This window comes from Erpetoichthys calabaricus, chromosome 2 (genome assembly GCF_900747795.2).
Source record: "Erpetoichthys calabaricus chromosome 2, fErpCal1.3, whole genome shotgun sequence".
In the NCBI taxonomy this organism is placed as follows: domain Eukaryota; kingdom Metazoa; phylum Chordata; class Cladistia; order Polypteriformes; family Polypteridae; genus Erpetoichthys; species Erpetoichthys calabaricus.
Window position 1 is genome coordinate 84615018 of NC_041395.2, and position 20129 is coordinate 84635146.

Here is a 20129-nt window from a genome sequence, read left to right on the forward strand (position 1 = left end):
AGTCAAAGGGAAGCACAACTTGCACTTGACCACCTTAAATACCTTTATTCATGATTGGACACACCTGTCTATGAAGTTCAATGCTTAACAAGCTAATCCAACCAATTTGGTGTTGTAAGTAATCAGTATTGAGCAGTTACATGCATTCAAATCAGCAAAATTACATGGGTACCCAAAGTTTTGCAGAGCCAGTTTTTTACATTTGATTTAATTTCATACAACTAAATACTGCTTCAGTAAAAATCTTTGGTTGGAAAACACCCAAGTACTCAGATGTTCCTAGGAAATGAAAGACATACCACTGTTATCTTTTTTGTTGAAAGTAGAGTAAATTATTATGCAGGCTGAGAGGGGTTCCCAAACTTTTTCATATGACTGTAATTATTGTTTCATTTCAACAGATTAAGACAGTGAAGATGTCATTTTCTTGGTTTCTTTATTTACTTTGGACAATCATTACAATGAGGTTATCTTTATGATAGAATTAATATGTACAACTTAGCTTCTTCAGTGCTTAAATTAACAAATGCGAAATAAAAGGGGTTTCTGTGATATACATACCTATATATGTTATTATTTATACAAAAAGGTCTTCTTTCTGGAACTGATTAAATACAGCATATTACTTTGTATTCTACATATGTGATGTATGTTTAGTATTATTTATGTACAATACATAACAGATTACAAATATACAGTGGATGTCAATATTAATAATGATTTCTGAAGGCAGATAGTGAGTAGGAAAGCATGACCTTCTGTTACTGTAAAGCAAAGGTAAAATGTGAAAATGAATATATCTTAGATTGTTCTCAAAAGATCAATAATATTAAGTCTTAACCCTGTGCTTTGTTAATTGTCAATTGTTGCATAAACATAGATCGGATTACATTATATCACAACAAATTTTACTTTATTCATATTACATTTAAATAATCTGCACAACATTGGTTTTGGAGTAAATTTTCAATTTTCAGGTTAGTTTTGTACATCACACTCCAGTGAGGAAAGACTCAAAGACCTTGAACTGTGAAGTGTCATGTCATACCAGGGTCACAGGGGAGTTTGAGGCTCATTCCAGACCCAGCTATCATAGGGTGCCAGTCCAATGCAGGGTGAAAACACACTCACACATCCCCACCCCAAGTACAGACTAGAGACAATTCACCTAACTTGCATGTCTTTGGATAGTGTGAGGAAACCGGAGCACCCAGAGGAAACACATGCAGACATGGGGAGAACATGCAAACTCCATGTAGGGAGGACCTACATATACTATAAAGTGATAACGGTAAATTAGAAACCATATAACATTTACTGTAAATACATTGTGATGGAAACCGGGGCGTCAGCGAGCACCAAAGCCCCAAACACGATCACACCAAGAGTCCTGGGTTCTAATAATGGTGTGTTTATTATATACAGTAATTCATAAAAGTTGTAAAAGCACACAAACACAGTTTCTCTCTCTCCGCAATACCTTTCCTCTTCTCACTGCACTGCTCTCCTCCAGTCGAGTATTGCTCTACATCCTCCCAGCTCTTACTCGCCAGGATAAGGGAGTTCAACTCCTATGAGTGAGGACCCTGGACCACTTCCGGTGTCAGGGCCACTGCCCAATGGAAGTACTTCTGGGTCATATGCAAGTCCCGTATTTTGGGGAGCACATCTCCTTGTAGTGCACCCTTGCAGCACCCACAGACCACAGCAGGGCTGTTCTGCCGGACTACAACTTCTGGCATTCCCTGCTGGTTCCCAAATGGGCGCTGATATGGAGAGCTGCTGCCATGTAGCCCCTGGTTGGAATAAACATCCCCCAAGGACAGTCCTTCCCTGTCCTTTTCTTTTGTTGTGGCCAGGGAAGGTATGAAGTCCATGTCCGGTTGGGATGCCTTCATTATGGTTGGGATATCTGTCCACCCATTAGGGCTGCCTAGTCCAGGTGCAGCCTCCTTTCCTCTTTTGGCTGGGATGCCTTTACATTCCCATGGGGACTCCTGTCCGGGTAAGGGGTCTTCTGGACTCCTGGCCAGGGTGCTCATCCATCCTGTGTGCGTCCTTTAACATAAACTCACACAATATATTAAACACCCAATAAAACAGAGAAATCTCAGTGATTAACATAAACAAGTTATGAACAATACAAAGTCCATTATATTATAATTATGGTATGTTCAATTGACAATGGAGGAGAGGAAAAAAAAGTCACTTCTATTTTTTAAAGAGAGGTATACTTTCTTAAGTCTTAAGATTTACTTAGGTTACTTTAAGTCTTATGTGTGAAAATCACAAAATAAGACTCAGAAATTCTTTCAAATAATTCAACACAACATCTATTGAAAAATCATGTTTCATTAATCAAAATAAATCCCAGACAGTTCCTTTCAGAGCTTTTATATTTGGTAAATGACTCATTTTGTGCACATAAAATATAATTAATATGCGCCAACTTAACTAAATTTTCTTTTTTATTCTCTGATATGTTCTGAACATGTTTATAATTAAATAAAATATGTTAGGAACATCTGAAAAAAGGTTATAAACATTGTGGGCATTATTTTTGTAAATAAGCACAATCAGTGTTTCTTTGCTATTTTCATGTAATTTAGCATATTTTTATATATGATTCAATAATATCCATCCAGCCATCCATTTTCCAACCCGCTGAATCCGAACACAGGGTCACGGGGGTCTGCAGGAGCCAATCCTAGCCAACACAGGGCACGAACCAATCCCGGGCAGGGTGCCAACCCACCGCAGGATTCAATAATAATTGTATTATAATATAACACAAGGACTCACAACAGGGAAAGTCATAATAAATAAGAGATCTCACAAGAGCTATAGCATGAATAAAAACACCTGAAAGTAATCAATACTCTGCTAGAACAATAGGCTAAAAATAAACAAAGAAAGGGCAAATACAAATAAGAAAACATTTTTAGCTTCCAATTTTGTGGGGGAATTTACAAAGAATTCAGAAAATCTCTTCTGAATGAAAACACCTAAGTCCAAGAATCGCTACCACCATCATGGAAAATAATATTCAGTGCCTTTTCTCCCATCAATATTTGTTTTACATCGAATTTCATATTTATTTCATTTTATATATCTAAATAAACACAGTGAAAGTGTCTATAAATTCATCGTAAACTGAGCTCTCCAAGGTGATCAAACAGCGACTCCCTGCTATATTCGGAAAGCAGCTGTGAATATACATGAGAAAGGAGACATTTGAAAGCTGACAAGGCGACATTTTCAAAACTTCCTTTGGTTAAAAAATTTTTTACTTTGATTAATGACCAATAAAGCAATTAATCACTGACACAGAAAAGGCCGTGCTCCCTCCCTCTTATTTACAAAGCTAGATCTCAGGTTTCTTATGTTGCAGGAGCATGAGTGTAGTGAAGTCTGAAAGGTAATGGTCTAATATTTCAGCATTTAATAGATATGTCCTATTAATGCATGTCTTACATGGTTAGAATGCCCATTGATCTTGATTAGAAGTAAAGCTTTATGTATTATATTATTGGAAATTCCAACTTTTGCACAGCCTAGATTTAGAATGGGGCAAAGCTGACAGTCGAATACATACAATATATTTAATTAAAACAGCTGAAATGCTTGTAAAATGTCCCATCACTTTGAATTCAATATCACAATGTTCACTATCTTTGATAGCAGTGGGTGGTTAAAAATTATGTAACATTTTAAAAAACGAATTAGAATATTAGAGCACTTTTAAGGAAAACAGATCATTAAGCCCAACAAAGCCCACCAATCCTATCCATATTATTTATCCTAAAACAATTGAGTCAAGTTTTGAAGGACCAGAAAGGTTTACACAACTACTTGGTAATTTATTCCATGTGTCTCTGGTTCTCTGTTTGAAGAAACTTTTACTTAGTAACTATTACTTAGTAAGTATTGTGAACAAGTGACCAAAACTCATCAAGAAAGAAAGAAAGAAAGAAAGAAAGAAAGAAAGAAAGAAAGAAAGAAAGAAAGAAAGAAAGAAAGAAAGAAAGAAAGAAAGAAAGAAAGAAAGAAAAGAAAGAAAGAAAGAAAGAAAGAAAGATGCTTTGACAGTGTCAAGGCAAAGAATTTTCAAGGAAAAAAACAGGTCAAAATCAAAGAAAGAATAATTACAAACTATACTAAAGCAAACTAACCAAAATGAAACTTATTTGACTCAAAGTCCTGGTGATCTAGTACAATTTTTCCCTAACTAAATGCACACAAGAACATTCCACAGAAACTTAGATGTTGAGATTAGTGTGCCACCATCTTATATAGGTTTATATAGGTATGAGTGATGACATAATCCCAAAACCCCAATATTATATGACTAGCAATGGTCACAACTAATATGGCAGCATCCATGAAAACTCAACAGAACAGAAAGTAGCAACAATAAACCATAAAAATATGATAATAATTAATACCAAATACAAAATGAAAGAAAATGTAAAAAATATGGACACAACTAAATTTTTACATGTCAAAAACAAAAATGTTGTAACGGTAACTAAGTATCATATGAACATGTAGTCTAAACCAGTGGTTTTCAATCTCATGACTTGTGGATTGGCAGAAGACTGAGAAAAATTTTGAGGGCCAGGGAAGTAGAAAATGTAATAAATTTATTTACTCTTTGTAATTATTTGTACAACCAGTGCCCGAAGTGGAAATACAGTACATAAGCAGCGGTACTATCTTATTAAATCCAACTTCTTAATAGAGTGGAGATTCTACCATTTACATTTATTAACATTTGATCATAGAGTGAGGTCACCCAATGAGTTTTGATGTCCAGATTACGTGTATACCTGATACATAAGACAGAAAATGATGTAATTTTTTGTTCAAAATATTATCTGAAACATGTTCACATTGGCTAAAAAACAGATGACCAATATACAGCCTCTGTGAGTTTTTAATTTTTTCTGCAGTTATTTTGTTCCTTTTCTGGTCTTTGTTGCTTCTCTTGATGTTTTTGATATATAGATTATAAAAATAGGTAGGTAGGTAAAAAATGAACTTGAGATCGTGAATATATTTTCATGTCTTTTTGCAGTGCCATATTTATTATTTATGGGCACTGCCATTTAGGTTATCAGTGTTTGCAAATAAAAAGAAAAAGGAATACTTTGTGTTGTTATATGTTTTATTGTGATTAAATAAATAATAGACCTTTGTCTATTAAGTATGATATTTGCTCCTTTATTTAGTTTTGGTGAAAGATAGGATGGATTTATGGGATTCAACCTGAGTTAGGCTTTTCTACTTTGCCTCTTTTCCTAGTACATTATAATAATACTAGTCCCTTTTCATCAGGCATAATCCCTGTAGTGTAATTCATCCCAGACCATTTGTAGCACATCACTGTTAGTGACTGACAGGGTAATGCATACAACTTTCAGACACCAAAATCTTGCAAAATAAATAACATTTTGACCCATATTGCATATTCATTTAATACTTAGTTACTGAGTGATACATTTTGGAAAGTGCTCAGTGTTTTTAATCACCTTGTAGTTCATTTAATGTGGTTTTTTGTATTGTGGGTCAAGAATCAGTTTTTAATGTGAATTCTAAGATACATTTAAACATATCATTGCTGAAATAGTTTGTAGTTGCCGAGTATTTCAGTTCTTTCCTCACCCAGATGATACATATGCAGGTGATCAAGGCCCAGTCTTCTGTCCAACCAGAACTGTATCTCCTACACGTTTCTGCTTTTCATTGTAAGGCTCTGTTGCGGTTTTGATGTCTTTCTGCCTAACGGAACTTGTGATGATAACAAAGTGTTGGATACAACAAACAAGCACTCCAGCAAAAACTCTTCAGCTAATCCTGTTAAGGTCAGAGTTTGATCTCCTGTCCACCCTGTGGTAGTAGCTCAGAGAATCTTTGTATTTAGCTTGCTTCCTCATTATAACTTTTCTGTCTGGTTTATGCTGGCATCCAGAAATTTACGTTACCTCCATTAATCAAGTTCCAGCTGCCACTCTTGTATCAGAAGTGCCTCTAGGCAGTGGCTATAGTCATTAGTTTTCAACATAATTGTATAATTGCTTCCTCTTCCAACTAATAGAGGTAAATTTGAGAATAAGGAGACAAAATGGTAATTATATTGTTTGTCATAGTACAATATTGATTTATAAATTGCTCAGAAAGACATTTTCTAAACCACCTGTACATTTTTTCACCTAAATCTCAGGTCTGTTTTTAATTGTTATTTAGGTTACAAATATCAAGACAGTGAAGCAAATGGATGAGTTGGTTGAAATGCCAACCAACACAGGCGCCTGGCCCCGACGATGGAAAATCAGGCTCACGTCTCTTTTTCACCAGGTAATATTCTGAACATATGAATTGTTGTGAATACAGGATACAACCTTAATCTGTAAATCACTGATTTAAAATGCTAAATTAAAAAAAAAAATGTATTTCCAAAAATGGATGGTCATTGCATTCAGAATAGATGTGAAGAATGTGAACTTTAATTGCCTGTTTAGGGAAGGGATCCATAATGCACCTAATTAATGTTATATTATGCTTACATTTGAACTTAAGCTTTATAAACCAGAGGGGCAAATCGGACTAAATGTGAAAGTAAAGTACTGATAATTTTTTCTTTCCAAAATTAAATATACTGTAACTTATAGCTACACATTAATATACTACAACCCATATAACATAAACAAAGAAAGTGACTAAAATAATATGGAGGAATGGAATGATTAATATGAGTATTTAAATTAAAGAAAAAAATACATGAAAAGAAGCAAAACCCTGGTATCCCACTGGGCCTGAATAGATACATTTTTCTAATAAATAAAGGGAACTATCTTTAAATGATACTGTAATGGCAACACTCACAGTAACCTTCTATTTCTCTTTTCAATCTGTCATGTTTATTTGGCTTTTCTACCTCCCTACAGTTGTTCCAACTTTCATTCTGGGTTCAGATTCAATTCACTACTGACAAAGCATTGCTACTTACAGCTTAGTCTTGAATGAGTTTGTCAACTACCACTGGAGTTATCACTGAGTTATCACCCAGTCTAAGATATTTTATACAGTCCTGGACTATTGAAAAAGATCGCCCTCTGGTGGCACCAGGTACGTTTACAGCTCTGATCTTCAGGGACTGCTACTTTTTGTCTGCCCTTGCAGCTAGGCTTTCAGGCCCACAGATGTCCTTGGAGCACTCTGTTTTCCAGCTAGCAGTTTGAGGAATGCAAATTGTGTTCCATTAGTTCCTTATATCATGTTTCTCAGGTTTAACTACTTTTGTGACATCATGACAGCTTTATGACAACCTCACTTTGCTCACAGTGGTGCTGCAAAATATTAATTGTGCCGCTTTCATTTGGTAATCCTTCTCAGCAACTTACCATATTCTGTGCCGTGCTAATGTTGGCCCTGCTATTACCACTTCATTGTCAGCACATTCTTTTACACTACCATGAAATCATGTTTCTTTAAAATATGTAACTAGTTTTATACTTCAACTGTTAGGTAACCTCTTGTCAATAACTGCTTGAATGTAAATTTGCCTTCTCCAAAGTTACAAATACTGTAATATTCTCTTGTAATCAAAAACAATCTAAAGCATGACAGAGCATTTGAACTTAAAGCTAATGCTCTCTATGTTGAAATGTGCAGGAGTACATAAAATAAGTGAAAATCAAAAAGGAAATTGGATGCACACCATCCGTTCAACCACCACAACCCAAAAATGTTTTGCCGCTTATTTGTGGCCAGTCTGTATATTATGCCCTAGAATAATGTGCGCGCAGCGGTTTGAGATTACAGATCTGACCAATGTAATCAACTGTCTGACTGGATGTCTAAGAAAGCCGTGAGTATCACAGTGGATAGACAGGCATCCTGAAGGATGATGAAGGATCATCATGCCTGGCTGGGACGCCATAATAAAGGAAAATGAATGGATGGGTTTCCAGCCGGGGGAGAACAGGAGCACTTACACAGCTGGGAGGCCAATATAATGGAAGGACTGGGAGAGACAACAATGTTTGCATCCTTTATACGGACATCCGCAGGGTATGCTGGGACCTGTGGTCATGTGGTGCAGCCCTGTTGGGTTCAGTGGGAGCAGCTGAGATTATTAAGCCCTACCTTCAGGGACTTCTGTTTGACCTGGTAGTGCTTCCACTGGGCTATGCCTTAGCACCGGAAGTGCTCCCAGGTCAAGCTTAAAAAAAGGCTCGACCCCATCCAAGCACGTCGGAGCTGGGAGGCAGAGGACGAAGATTGTTTGGAAGAAGAGGATTAGGACAGAGAAAGAGGAAAGTCTTTATTGTGGTGCGCTGTAGTAGAAGGGCCTGTAAAGGTACTGGAGAGAATAAAATCATTATATTTGAACCCGTGACTCTGTCTGGCTCGGTGATGCCCCTGTCCTTCACAATGTCTACAACTAAACCGGGACAAAATAAAAATCTTCATTACAGTTCCTGATTATTTACATAGTCAAATAAGGTCTTCACTTGGCCCTTTGTCTAAGATTGTTAAGTTTGTGCTGAAGAAAATTGTGCTTTATTTGATTTTAGGCTAAACTCTGAGAGCTATATAAAAAGGTTGAACAGACATGTTTTTATCACCTTTCAAATATCTCTAAGATGATGTGAATTCTAAATTTTAGAAATGTAGAACTCATTATGCTTGCTCTGCTGTCTTCATTTCTAGACTACACCAAAGGTCTAACTTGTCCAGATCAGAAACCACTAAATAGACTTCATATGGTAAAAATTGCTGTTTCTAGAATGTTAACAAAACAGTATCACTCCTATTTTATCATGCCTTCACTGGTTTCCAGTATGTTGTAGGATTGATTTCAAGATTTTGCTGATTACATTTAAGGGCAGTGCATGATCTTGACCCCATTTACATCTGTGAAATTTTTGCTTTTGTGGTCAGAGCACCTCTGCTCTGGAATGACTTGCTATCATTGCTGTTTTTAATTGCACATTAGATTACAGTAACAGTTTTTGTGATGTTTTATCTGTAACTGTGCCAACATTATTATTATGATTATTATTATTATAATTATTATTATAAATAATTGGGCAAAGTCCATATCATAAATCTCATTCAAGTCTTTCAGTATGTTAAAGATGTAATGCAAGGCTCTTAACAATCTGATTGTAAACATGTGAGCAGGATAACAAGTGGTCTGCTTCACAAACACATAAACATAATATGCCAAAATGATTGTACATGTAGAATTTACCACAATTCATTCAAATATTGATTTAAACCTGTACTCTGAATTTTTCAAAATATACAAGAACTAGCCGTCCCTCGCGGCTTCACTTCTAGGAGGGCCCTGCCCGGCTCCCTACTCCTAACGTCATGCTTCCCCTCCCCTTGACCCACAATCTCTGTCTCGGATTAGCACAAATATATCACTCCTGCAAGCGAACTGTGATTCTTAGCATGATCGGAGAATTTGCAAAATTAACCAGAATGTTCATGCAAATTCTAGAAAAAAGCCTGATCTAAATCCGTTAAGTAGTTCTCTCGTTCGCTAGCTAAGTGGATGTAAGATATGCCACGAGGCTGGTGCATGAATGAGAAGGGCAAAGGCCCACTGCGTATCTCTTGGATTTGCGGAAATAAATCAAATAAATAAGTAGTTCTCTCGTGAAAAGCGGACAGACTTACAGACAGACAGGCAGACATTGGATTTGGATTGAATCAGTCATGTGCACTTCGTGGATGTAAGACAGCTGCTTTGTGGGCTGTGCTAATTTCTAGAGGCTTGAAAAATGCGATGTTTATTCCACAGCACAATGTCTGTAGTTTACAACAGATCTAAATGTCAACCTTTACAAAGTTAAATGCTGATTTGTGATCAAAATATTACCTTATCGGATATCCCTTACAGTTTTCATTTGTAAGTTTTTTATGTTACTGTCTAGAATTTTTTATATCTAGGTCTGTTTGTGAAGCTCCATTGGGGTCTCTTTCATATCTTGATTACATTGACAGCGCTTCCTGCTTACATTTGAATGTTTTTTTTCCCTTTAACTCCATCCATCCATCCATTATCCAACCCGCTACATCCTAACACAGGAGCCAATCCCAGCCAACACAGGGCACAAGGCAGGAAACAAACCCCCGGGTAGGGCGCCAGCCCACCGCAGGGCACAAACACACACTTACACACACCAAGCACACACTAGGGACAATTTAGAATGGCCAATGCACCTAACCTGCATGTCGTTGGACGGAGGAAACCCACACAGACACGGGGAGAACATGCAGACTCCACGCAGGGAGGACCTGGGAAATGAACCCGGGTCTTCTAACTGTGAGGCAGCAGCACTACCCACTGCACCACCGTGCCACCTCCCTTTAACTCAATTCTCTAATTTGATTCTTTCATAACATCTATTCTGACTTTCTTTTCACTATATTGGCATTTCATCTGCTGCCATCTACAGTCCGGCTAATCTTTATTATGTACACTCAAGTTTGTTTCTTGTAATTTTATCATGCATTGCAAATTCCTGAATATTTGTATTTTGTTCTTGCTTGCTTTTGTAAAGTGCATTGTATTCATTTTTTCAATGAAGGGTATTATTTAATAGCGATAGACGGATTTATTTGTTGATTCATTGATTCATTAATTCATTCATTTTGTTACAGTTGCGTTTTTCTTCTCATTAATATAAATGCAGAAAATATTATTATAAATGTTACTACTGAAATCTATTGTCACAGAGGAAGTTCCATTAAGACTAACAGCTTTTTTCAAGGATCCAGTGTAGAAGCTAATTAAATTAGTGTGCCTTTGCAATAACAGACATTTAACATTTATATCACCAGCTGCGCTTTTCACGTTAGCTTGCTTACAAAATATTAAATCTTTTCTTTAAGATTCACATGTTTCAATTAATCAAATAATAGCTTGTTGTTCTAAGATGTAATGGCATCCCATCTGGAACAGGTCCCTGCTGATAAAGGGCTTTTTGTCTCTTTGCAGTGCTCATTGTAGTAAGCAGGATTAAAACTGATATATGCATTTACTGTATATTGATACCCTTACCTGTGTATGGAAATCTGATAATCGCTAGTGAAGGTACAATTACTAGCGAACTACTAAATCTCACCTTCTTTAGGCCTTCATCTGTAGTTTTTTTATATGACAAAACATTCCTACCTGTGTCCCACAAGTCTTCCCTTATTTTTGTCAGATACTTAGAAGGGCACTGGTGATTGAAATGATGACGATGAACGATTTGGTACTTTTTCTTTCTAAGCTTTTGTTTTGCTTCACCTTCATTCTAGGTAGTTTTGAAATAAATGGCATGTCCTGCACAACATTAAGGATCAGGAGCTCAGAGCTGTTGCATTTTGTATTGGTGCGAGTGCCAATAGTCCTGTACCATTTTCCAGAAGGGAAGAAGTGAGAAAAATGACTGTTCGGGATGGCTAAGGTCTTTAATAATCCAGTTTGCCTTTCTAAGGTAGAAAGTGTTATATATTTCCTAAATAGAAGGCACTGGTTCTGGTTATATTCTCTGCCGCCTTCAACACCCTTTGCAAAGATTTACAATTTTGAGCTGTGCAGATGCCATCCCAGGATGTAGTAAGGATGAACTCTGTTGAGCACCTATGAGAACAGATGGAGAAATCTGAACTTTCCTAAGACATGGGAGGAAGTAAAGGTATTGGTGAGCCTTCTTGACAAGAGCTGAGATGTGCTGTGCCCATGTCCGTTCATCATGGATCATCAATACCATACATTCATTGGTGAGCCTCTGTCCATTAATGATGCTGAAACTCTGGTTCATTGTTTCATAATGTCTTGTATTGATTTCTGTAATTCCCTCTTCATTAGCCTCCCTGCAAAATCTATACAGAAGCTACAGTATATTCAGAACTCCGCAGCTAGAGTCCTCACCCACACAAATCGTTTTGCTCACATCTCCCCTGTTCTTCACTGGTTACCGGTTCCATCAAGAATTAAATTCAAGATTCTGCTTCTCACCTTCAAAGCCCTGCATAACCTTGTCCCCCTCTACCTCACTCAGCTACTAGCTCCTTACACTCCTTGTCGCTCTCTCAGGTCCTCGAGCAGGAATCTCCTTACTGTCCCACGCACCAGACTCTCCACCTTGGTCCTTCAGTGCTATAGCCCCTCAACTCTGGAACTCTCTTCCTCAGTCTCTCTGAGATTGCTCCTCTTTCTCCACCTTTAAATCTCAACTGAAAACTTTCCTCTTTTACGAAGTTTTGTCTCCCCTGGAAAGTTTTTTTTTTTTTTTTTTTTTTTTTACTCTGTATGTAAAGTGAACTTGGGTTTGTGAAAGGTGCTCTATAAATGTAACTTATTATTATTTTATTATTTAAAGCTGATCACTCTCTCAGAAGTATCCACTCAGCTGTAAATGGCAATGTGGTCTGCCTTCTACTTCCAGCTCTTTAGTTTTGCTGACATCAACAATGACATTGTTTCTCTGGCACCACTGGATTTTAATAAAACTTTAATTATTCAAACTCGTTGTACCAAAAACCTGGCACCAATTCACCTCTACAGGAACTGAACTTGAGTCCCCTGCTTTAGGGGTGCCTTTTAAATGTCCCCTTTGTACTAGCTTCACGGAAAAGCATCAATTCAGGTGTGAAAAGACAGTCATCTTAATGGGGTGAAACAGAAAATGACCCAGCCTTTGAAGCTGAAAGGGAGAACAGTTTCCTCTGTCATGCAGTTAGTTTTATTTTATTCTCTATATCAAGCTTTGACTTTGGCATTTCTGTCAGCCCAATTAGTCAGTAGCATCTTTCAGGAGTAGTATAGTGAAATATCTCCAGGTCCGTAAGATTTCACAGAGGTACAGAAAATCAGGCTGACAATGCCTTAATTAAAAAAAAAACGCTTTGTTTTCATCCTGACCACCTATTGTAGCAAGAATAATTTATTTCAAGCTTCTAAAAGTATCACTAATACATTTTAGATGATAATATAAGCAGACACTATGATGACATTTCAGTAAGAGATGATTGTGAAGATATCAGATGTGATTCATTATCTTCAAGATTTCTCCTTTGAGAAGAATGGTAGCTTTGTTCCATTACCTCTAGGAAGCTGACAGTAACTTTTATAGTTTTGGTATTCTGATGCTGACTTTTGATTCCTAAAGTTTAGACTGACCTGTTGATGATCGTTTGAGGATATTCTCACGCTTATTTTTGTGCATTTTGAAGTTACTTATAAGAACTATTCTTCAAAATGAGTAGCATTTACCTGTAAACATAACAAAACATAAGAATTTTCTTGAAAGTATCTCTGCTGTGTAGGTGGATGCGACTTGTAACAATGTGCAGAACTCCAATTTGGACAATATGATAAAACATCAGGAACGTTTGCCTCAGTCTTATAGCGGATGGACCCTGGCTTGATTGCCAACAGGACTGCCTTGCTTTTGCAGTTTTTTGTGTTTTCCTTGTTTGTAGTAGCTTCTTTTGGGGTCTCTGGTTTTCTCCTGTTTGGTTGACTGGTGCGTACAACCAAATTTTAAATAGTAACACATTATAATCGAATTTATTGAACCGCGTGTGAGAGTCACTATTTTTGTAAGTATGTTAGTTTAGCATAATATAGCCCCAAATTGGTAAAATCTTGCTCAGTTAATCTATTAACTTTATTACAAGGTTGGATTTGTTGCTGTACGTCACCACTTGCAGAACATTTTCTTAAAACAGGATAGATGCACATGGTCATTGTTTTGCTGTGGTAGGGTCCTAGGATGACCCTATTCCCTTTTTATACTCTTTGTTATGTGTGCCTTAACAGAATGCCCCAAATCCCACATTCTTACCACAATTTCAGGGTTGATTGCTAACGTAGTTCATCAATTCCCCCTTTTTTTTACATTCTATAGCCCCAGATAATTAGTGCCAGAACAGGCAAGAGAGAAACATACACATTTATTTATGCATTCTAGATAATATACCCGCAATCTAAGCAACCAGAGTACAAATGTGAGTGTTGGCAAAATTATAATAATACAGCTTGTCTTGGTATTCTGATTGGCCTCTAGTTCAAACTGGTACAGCATGGCCCTTGATGGAGTGGCATAAACAGACATGTCGTGTCTGAATGTGGCAGCCAAGGGAGAGAGAGAAAGTGAAAGAGAGACCTTTTTGGTACCCTGTGTTTACCGTATATACTGGCGGATAAGTTGGGACTTGATTTTAACGTATAATTTCTGGTATTTTATAATGTCGGTCGTATAAGTTGAATGCGGAAAACTCAAGCTATTGGTCTAAGAGATTAAGATATGCTAACGTCCACCTGAGAGAGTAACCACGGCGCACACTGCCCTTTTTTTTTTCTATGTATTGTGCCTACGTGACCACAACGTAATACACAAATTATTCCGAAGTGATGCTTGCACTGTTTTGTGTTTTTTCCATCTCACACCCTCATGCACCTTTATTGTAAGAGCATCCCTTATTTATAATGGAGCGTTCGATCAGAAGAAAACATGAAACTGGTTTTAAATCAAACATTGTTGAAGTAGCAAAAGAAATTGGTAACTGCGCTGCTGTAACAAATTTTGATGTGCCTGAGAAACTGGTATGAGATTGGAGGAGGCAAGAAGATGTAAAAAAAAAATAAATAAGTGTCGCATTTTTGAATGGGCGCATAAGTTGGGGTCTGGTTTTATGATCGATTTTTCAGGTGTCAAGAATTAACTTGACCCGATATGTGAGTATATACGGTAAGTTTGTCCAGCTTCCTTGATGTACCTCCTGGACCAATGGGATAGGCTAACTCCCTACTTAATTCCAGTCTAACTCCAGCCAGACTGTCCTTACATCTCAGTCACCTGTATTTCCCCAGGCTAACTGGCCAAACAGTTTCAATAAGATCAATGCAAAGCCTTAAATCCCCCTGCCCAGCACTTAGAAAAGGTCTTACCTGATCTAGTATGTCATAACTGCCTCTGAGCAAGGACTGGTTCATACAGCCTTTCAACATTTTAAAATTAGACATTAATTGTAATAGACTGTCTAGGGATTGTTCCTGCCTTGCACCCTATGCTTGCTTGAATAGGCTCCTGCTCTGGATACTTTCAGTTAACAAAGAAAAATTAATATATGTGGTGTACACTGATAAGTGTTTTTGTGTTGTGATGAAAGTCCATTAACAGCTTCTTCTTAAGCCAGTGTGCATAACTGACATGAGAAGCTGGAGTTGAACATTTTTTTTCTTGATGTCGTCTTGCCTCAACCCAAGCTACGCTCTTAGCCACATCTCCTGCTTGTTGTTGCTTGGAAAAAACAGCTCCTCAGCTATCACCGGAGACTTATTTTTACCCTGATTGTTGTTTGTAAATTTTTTGAGCACAGTTTATGCCTCAGCTATTTGTTCATCTTTTCACTTGTTGAATGCGGTGAAACTAACCTGTAATCAGAGCATAAAAATAATGGGCAGGATTTTAAATATTGTTTTTTGATGTTGTTGCACCTCAGGTCTAAGTTTGCCTTTAGCCATATGTTACATGTGTTATTGTTTGCAAGACATTTAGCAATGGCTCAGGTATTGAGTCTTATCTTTATTCTAGTTTCTGGCTTAGCCAACTTTGTGAGTGTTTAGAACTCTGCTCACTTTTTGACTCTGCCATCCATTTTTGTTTGTACTGTTCTTGTATTTGTCACCTATCCCTGACCACTTCATCTTCTGCTACTGTTGTTTTTATTCCCACCCAAATGGATTAGTGACCATTATTTATCTTATTATACTTCCTTGCTGTCCTGTGTCTATCTTTAATTTTTTGGAATAAGCCATTAAGCAACACCACTACTGGCTCTTGTGTCTTGCAATAGTCCAAGTGACCAAGTTCTCCAAGCTTAAATCTTGGCAGGGAAGGAAAAATCCTCAAGATGAGATGAAGACCTGGTTACTGTGGTATTACAAATGGGAAGAATAATTTTTTTCTGTGCATATTATTTACCAGCCCTTATCTGTACTTCCTTTGCAGGTGCGGGCCAACTTCTTGGAGTGCTTTTCCCCAGAATGCAGAAGAACAACTCTTATGATGATGGCAGTGTGGTTTACAATGTCTTTCAGGTAAGGATAAAGAGAGAAATGCCCACTTACAATATTTGCCAATCTGCAATTTAATGCATTTTTTTAAGAATTCAAAATAATTCCTCCCACATCCTGAAAAGTATGTGTTAGTTTTTTTTTATTATTTGATATACATTATTAATCCCAGAGGAGAAAATTGTCTTTTTGCATGCCCTTTGGAGGTTAGACCACAGGGTCAGCCATTGTACAGCAACTTTCAGGGTAAGGGCCTTGCTTGGCTAAATTAGACTGGTAGGAATAAACATAACTGTGCCCTGGAAAGGACAGGTGCCCACTCTGACCTGAACTTTGTTAAAGGACATGTTTGGTATTTTTCAAGTCAAAGTTATTTCTTCACAATCACGATATATATTAATTTGCCACATTAAATTGTATTCTAAAGTGAAGCATTTTTTTTTTAAATGGACCTGAAGGGTACACAGTTCCGCAGGTGATAATAAAAGACTTAACACCTACCAAATATGTCTACTTTGAAGCAGCAAAAGTTTCTTTTTAAGAAAACATACCTTCCTTGTTTATGAGGAATCATTAATATAATGAATGGAAACTAGAAGTGATTATTTTATCACTCCTTCTTGAAACTATTTTTCTTAAGGAAAGAAAACTGCAATGGCATTAACAGGTTGCATTAGCCAGGGATGAAGAACCCATAGTATAAGCTGGTATTCCATTATGCAAATAAGCAGCTTCAGAGTCAGCGGCAAGTGAGCTTATAAAAATAGCAAGCCTGCAATGTCGTAAATAGAATTCTATCTAGAATCTATGATTCCTCATAAAAAAGGAAGGTATGTTTTCTTAAAAAGAAACCTTTGCTGCTTCAAAGTAGACATATTTAGTAAGTTTTAAGTCTTTTACTATCACCTGCGGACCTGTGTGCCCTTCAAGCCTATGAACTTTGAATGTTGGCAGCATGACTGGTAAGGGGAGAGAGTAAGCCGATATGATGGAGAGAAGGAAGGTTGATATATAGTGCATGCAAGAGACTAAATGGAAGGGGAGTAAGGCCAGGTGGATTGGAGGTGGATTCAAATTGTTCTATCATAGTGTGGATAGGAGGAGAAATGGAGTAGGGGTTATTCTGAAGATACAGTATGTGAAGAGTGTTTTGGAAGTGAAAAGAGTGTCAGACAGAGTAATGATTATGAAGCTGGAAATTGGAGGTGTGATGATGAATGGTGTTAGTGCATATGCCCCGCAAGTTGGGTCTGCAATGGATGAGAAAGAAGATTTCTGAGTTGGATAAAGTGATGAACAGTGTACCCAAGGGACAGAGAGTGGTGATTGGAGTGGATTTCAATGGGCATGTTGGTGAAGGGAACAGAGGAGACAAGGAGGTGATGGGTAGGTATGGTGTCAAGGAGAGGAATGAATAAGGTCAGAGGATAGTGGATTTTGCCAAATGGATGGACATGGCTGTGGTGAATACGTATTTTAAGAAGAGGGAGGAACATAGGGTGACGTATAAGAGTGGAGGAAGATGCACACAGGTAGATTACATCCTATGCAGAAGAGTCAATCTGAAGGAGATTGAAGATGCAAAGTAGTGGCAGGGGAAAGTGTAGTTAAGCAGAAAGCAGAATAGGATGGTGGTGTGTAGGATGACGTTGGAGATTAAGAAGAGGAAGAGAGTGAGGGCAGAGCCAAGGATCAAATGGTGGAAGTTGAAAAAGGAAAACTGCAAGGTTGAGTTTAGGGAGAAGGTGAGACAGGCACTGGGTGGTAGTGAAGAGTTACTAGATAGCTGGGAAACTACAGCAGATGTAGTAAGTGTGACAGCAAGAAGGGTGCTTGGTGTGACATCTGGAAAGAGGAAGGAGGAAAAGGAAACCTGGTGGTGGAATGAGGAAATACAAGAGAGTATACAGAGGAAGAGGATGGCAAAGAAGAAGTGGGATAGTCAGAAAGATGCAGAAAGTAGACAAGAGTACAAGGAGATACGGCGCAAAGTGAAGAGAGAGGTGGCGAAGGCTAAAGAAAAAGCATATGATGAGTTTTATGAGAGGTTGGACACTAAAGAGGGAGAAAAGGACCTGTACTGATTGGCTAGACAGAAGGACCGAGCTGGGAAAGATGTGCAGCAGGTTAGGGTAATAAAGGATAAAGATGGAAATGTACTCACAAGTGAGGAGAGTGTGTTGAGCAGATAGAAAGAGTACTTTGAGAGGCTTATGAATGAAGAGAATGAGAGAGAGAAGAGGTTGGATGATATGGAGACAGTGAATCAGGAAGTGCAACAGATTAGCAAGGAGGAAGTAAGGACAGCTATGAAGAGGGTGAAGAATGGAAAAGCCATTGGTCCAGATGACATACCTGTGGAAGCATGTAGGTGTTTAGGAGAGATGGCAGTGGAGTTTTTAACCAGATTGTTTAATGGAATCTTGGAAAGTGAGAGAATGCCAGAGGAGTGGAGAAGAAGTGTACTGGTGCCGATATTTAAGAATATGGGATGTGCAGAGCTGTAGTAACTACAGGGGGATAAAATTGATGAGCCACAGCATGAAGTTATGGGAAAGAGTAGTGGAAGCTAGGTTAAGAAGTGATGATTAGTGAGCAGCAGTATGAGCACCACAGAGGCGATGTTGCTCTGAGGGTGTTGATGGAGAAGTATAGAGAAGGCCAGAAGGAGTTGCATTGCATCTTTGTGGACCTGGAGAAAGCATATGACAGGGTGCCTCGAGAGGAGTTGTGGTATTGTATGAGCAAGATGGGAGTGGCAGAGAAGTACGTAAGAGTTGTACAGGATATGTACGAGGGAGTGTGACTGTGGTGACGGATGCATTCAATTTGGAGGTGGGATTACATCGGGGATTGGCTCTGAGCCTTTTCTTATTTGCAGTGGTGATGGACAGGTTGACAGACAAGATTAGACGGGAGTCCACGTGGACTATGATGTTTTCTGATGACATTGTGATCTGTAGCAATAGTAGGAAGCAGGTTGAGGAGACCCTGGAGAGGTGGAGATATGCTCTAGAGAGGACAGGAATGAAGGTCAGTAGGAACAAGACAGAATATATGTGTGTAAATGAGAGGGAGGTCAGTGGAATGGTGAGGATGCAGGGAGTAGAGTTAGCGAAGGTGGATGAGTTTAAATACTTGGGATCTACAGTACAGAGTAATGGGGATTGTGGAAGAGAAGTGAAAAAGAGAGTGCATGCAGGGTGAAATAGGTGGAGAAGAGTGTCAGGAGTGATTTGTGACAGACGGATATCAGCAAGAGTGAAAGGGAAGGTCTACAGGACAGTAGTGAGACCAGCTATGTTATATGGGTTGGAGATGGTGGCACTGACCAGAAAGCAGGAGACAGAGCTGGAGGTGGCAGAGTTAAAGATGCTAAGATTTGCACTGGGTGTGACGAAGATGGATAGGATTAGAAATGAGTACATTAGAGGGTCAGCTCAAGTCAGAGAGGCGAGATTGGGTTGGTTTGGACATGTGCAGAGGATAGATGCTGGGTATATTGGGAGAAGGATGCTAAGGATAGAGCTGCCAGGGAAGAGAAAAAGAGGAAGGCCTAAGCGAAGGTTTATGGATGTGGTGAGAGAGGACATGGAGGTGATGGGTGTAACAGAAAAAGATGCAGAGGACAGAAAGATATGGAAGAAGATGATCTGCTGTGGCAACCCCTAACGGGAGCAGCTGAAAGAAGAAGAAGCAGCAATGGTGAGCGGCCCTTTTCAAAATAGTGAGCCACCTAAAAGAGCCTTGCAAACTACAAGAGGATCCATTCTGACATTTGGTGCTGGCGCTACAATACTTTTCCTGTTCCCATGTTTGCCTACGGTCACCATCGTGAGTGGAGTTTAGACATTAATAAGAAAGCTGATCAGTACAAAAACAAACACATATCTGAAGATGTTTAGAGCAATTTTGTCGTTCAAGAAAATGGTTCACAAATGAGCATAACTAGTGTGTAAACGTACACTTAAAAAAAACAAAGTGTTGACAGTTTCCATCAATCTCCTTATGGCAACCACGATACCTTACAGTTATGGCT

General features: G+C 38.3%; 1 protein-coding gene across 1 annotated transcript in view; it reads left to right on the forward strand.

The window, feature by feature from the left end:
* The window catches only part of sv2a (synaptic vesicle glycoprotein 2A), an 885655-nt gene that overhangs the window by 142473 nt on the left and 723053 nt on the right, over positions 1–20129 (forward strand). The window contains exons 7-8 of the mRNA XM_028794012.2: positions 6247–6357; positions 16026–16114. Of these exons, the coding sequence (XP_028649845.2) occupies positions 6247–6357; positions 16026–16114 (200 nt within the window). The remainder of the gene's footprint in view (positions 1–6246; positions 6358–16025; positions 16115–20129) is intronic.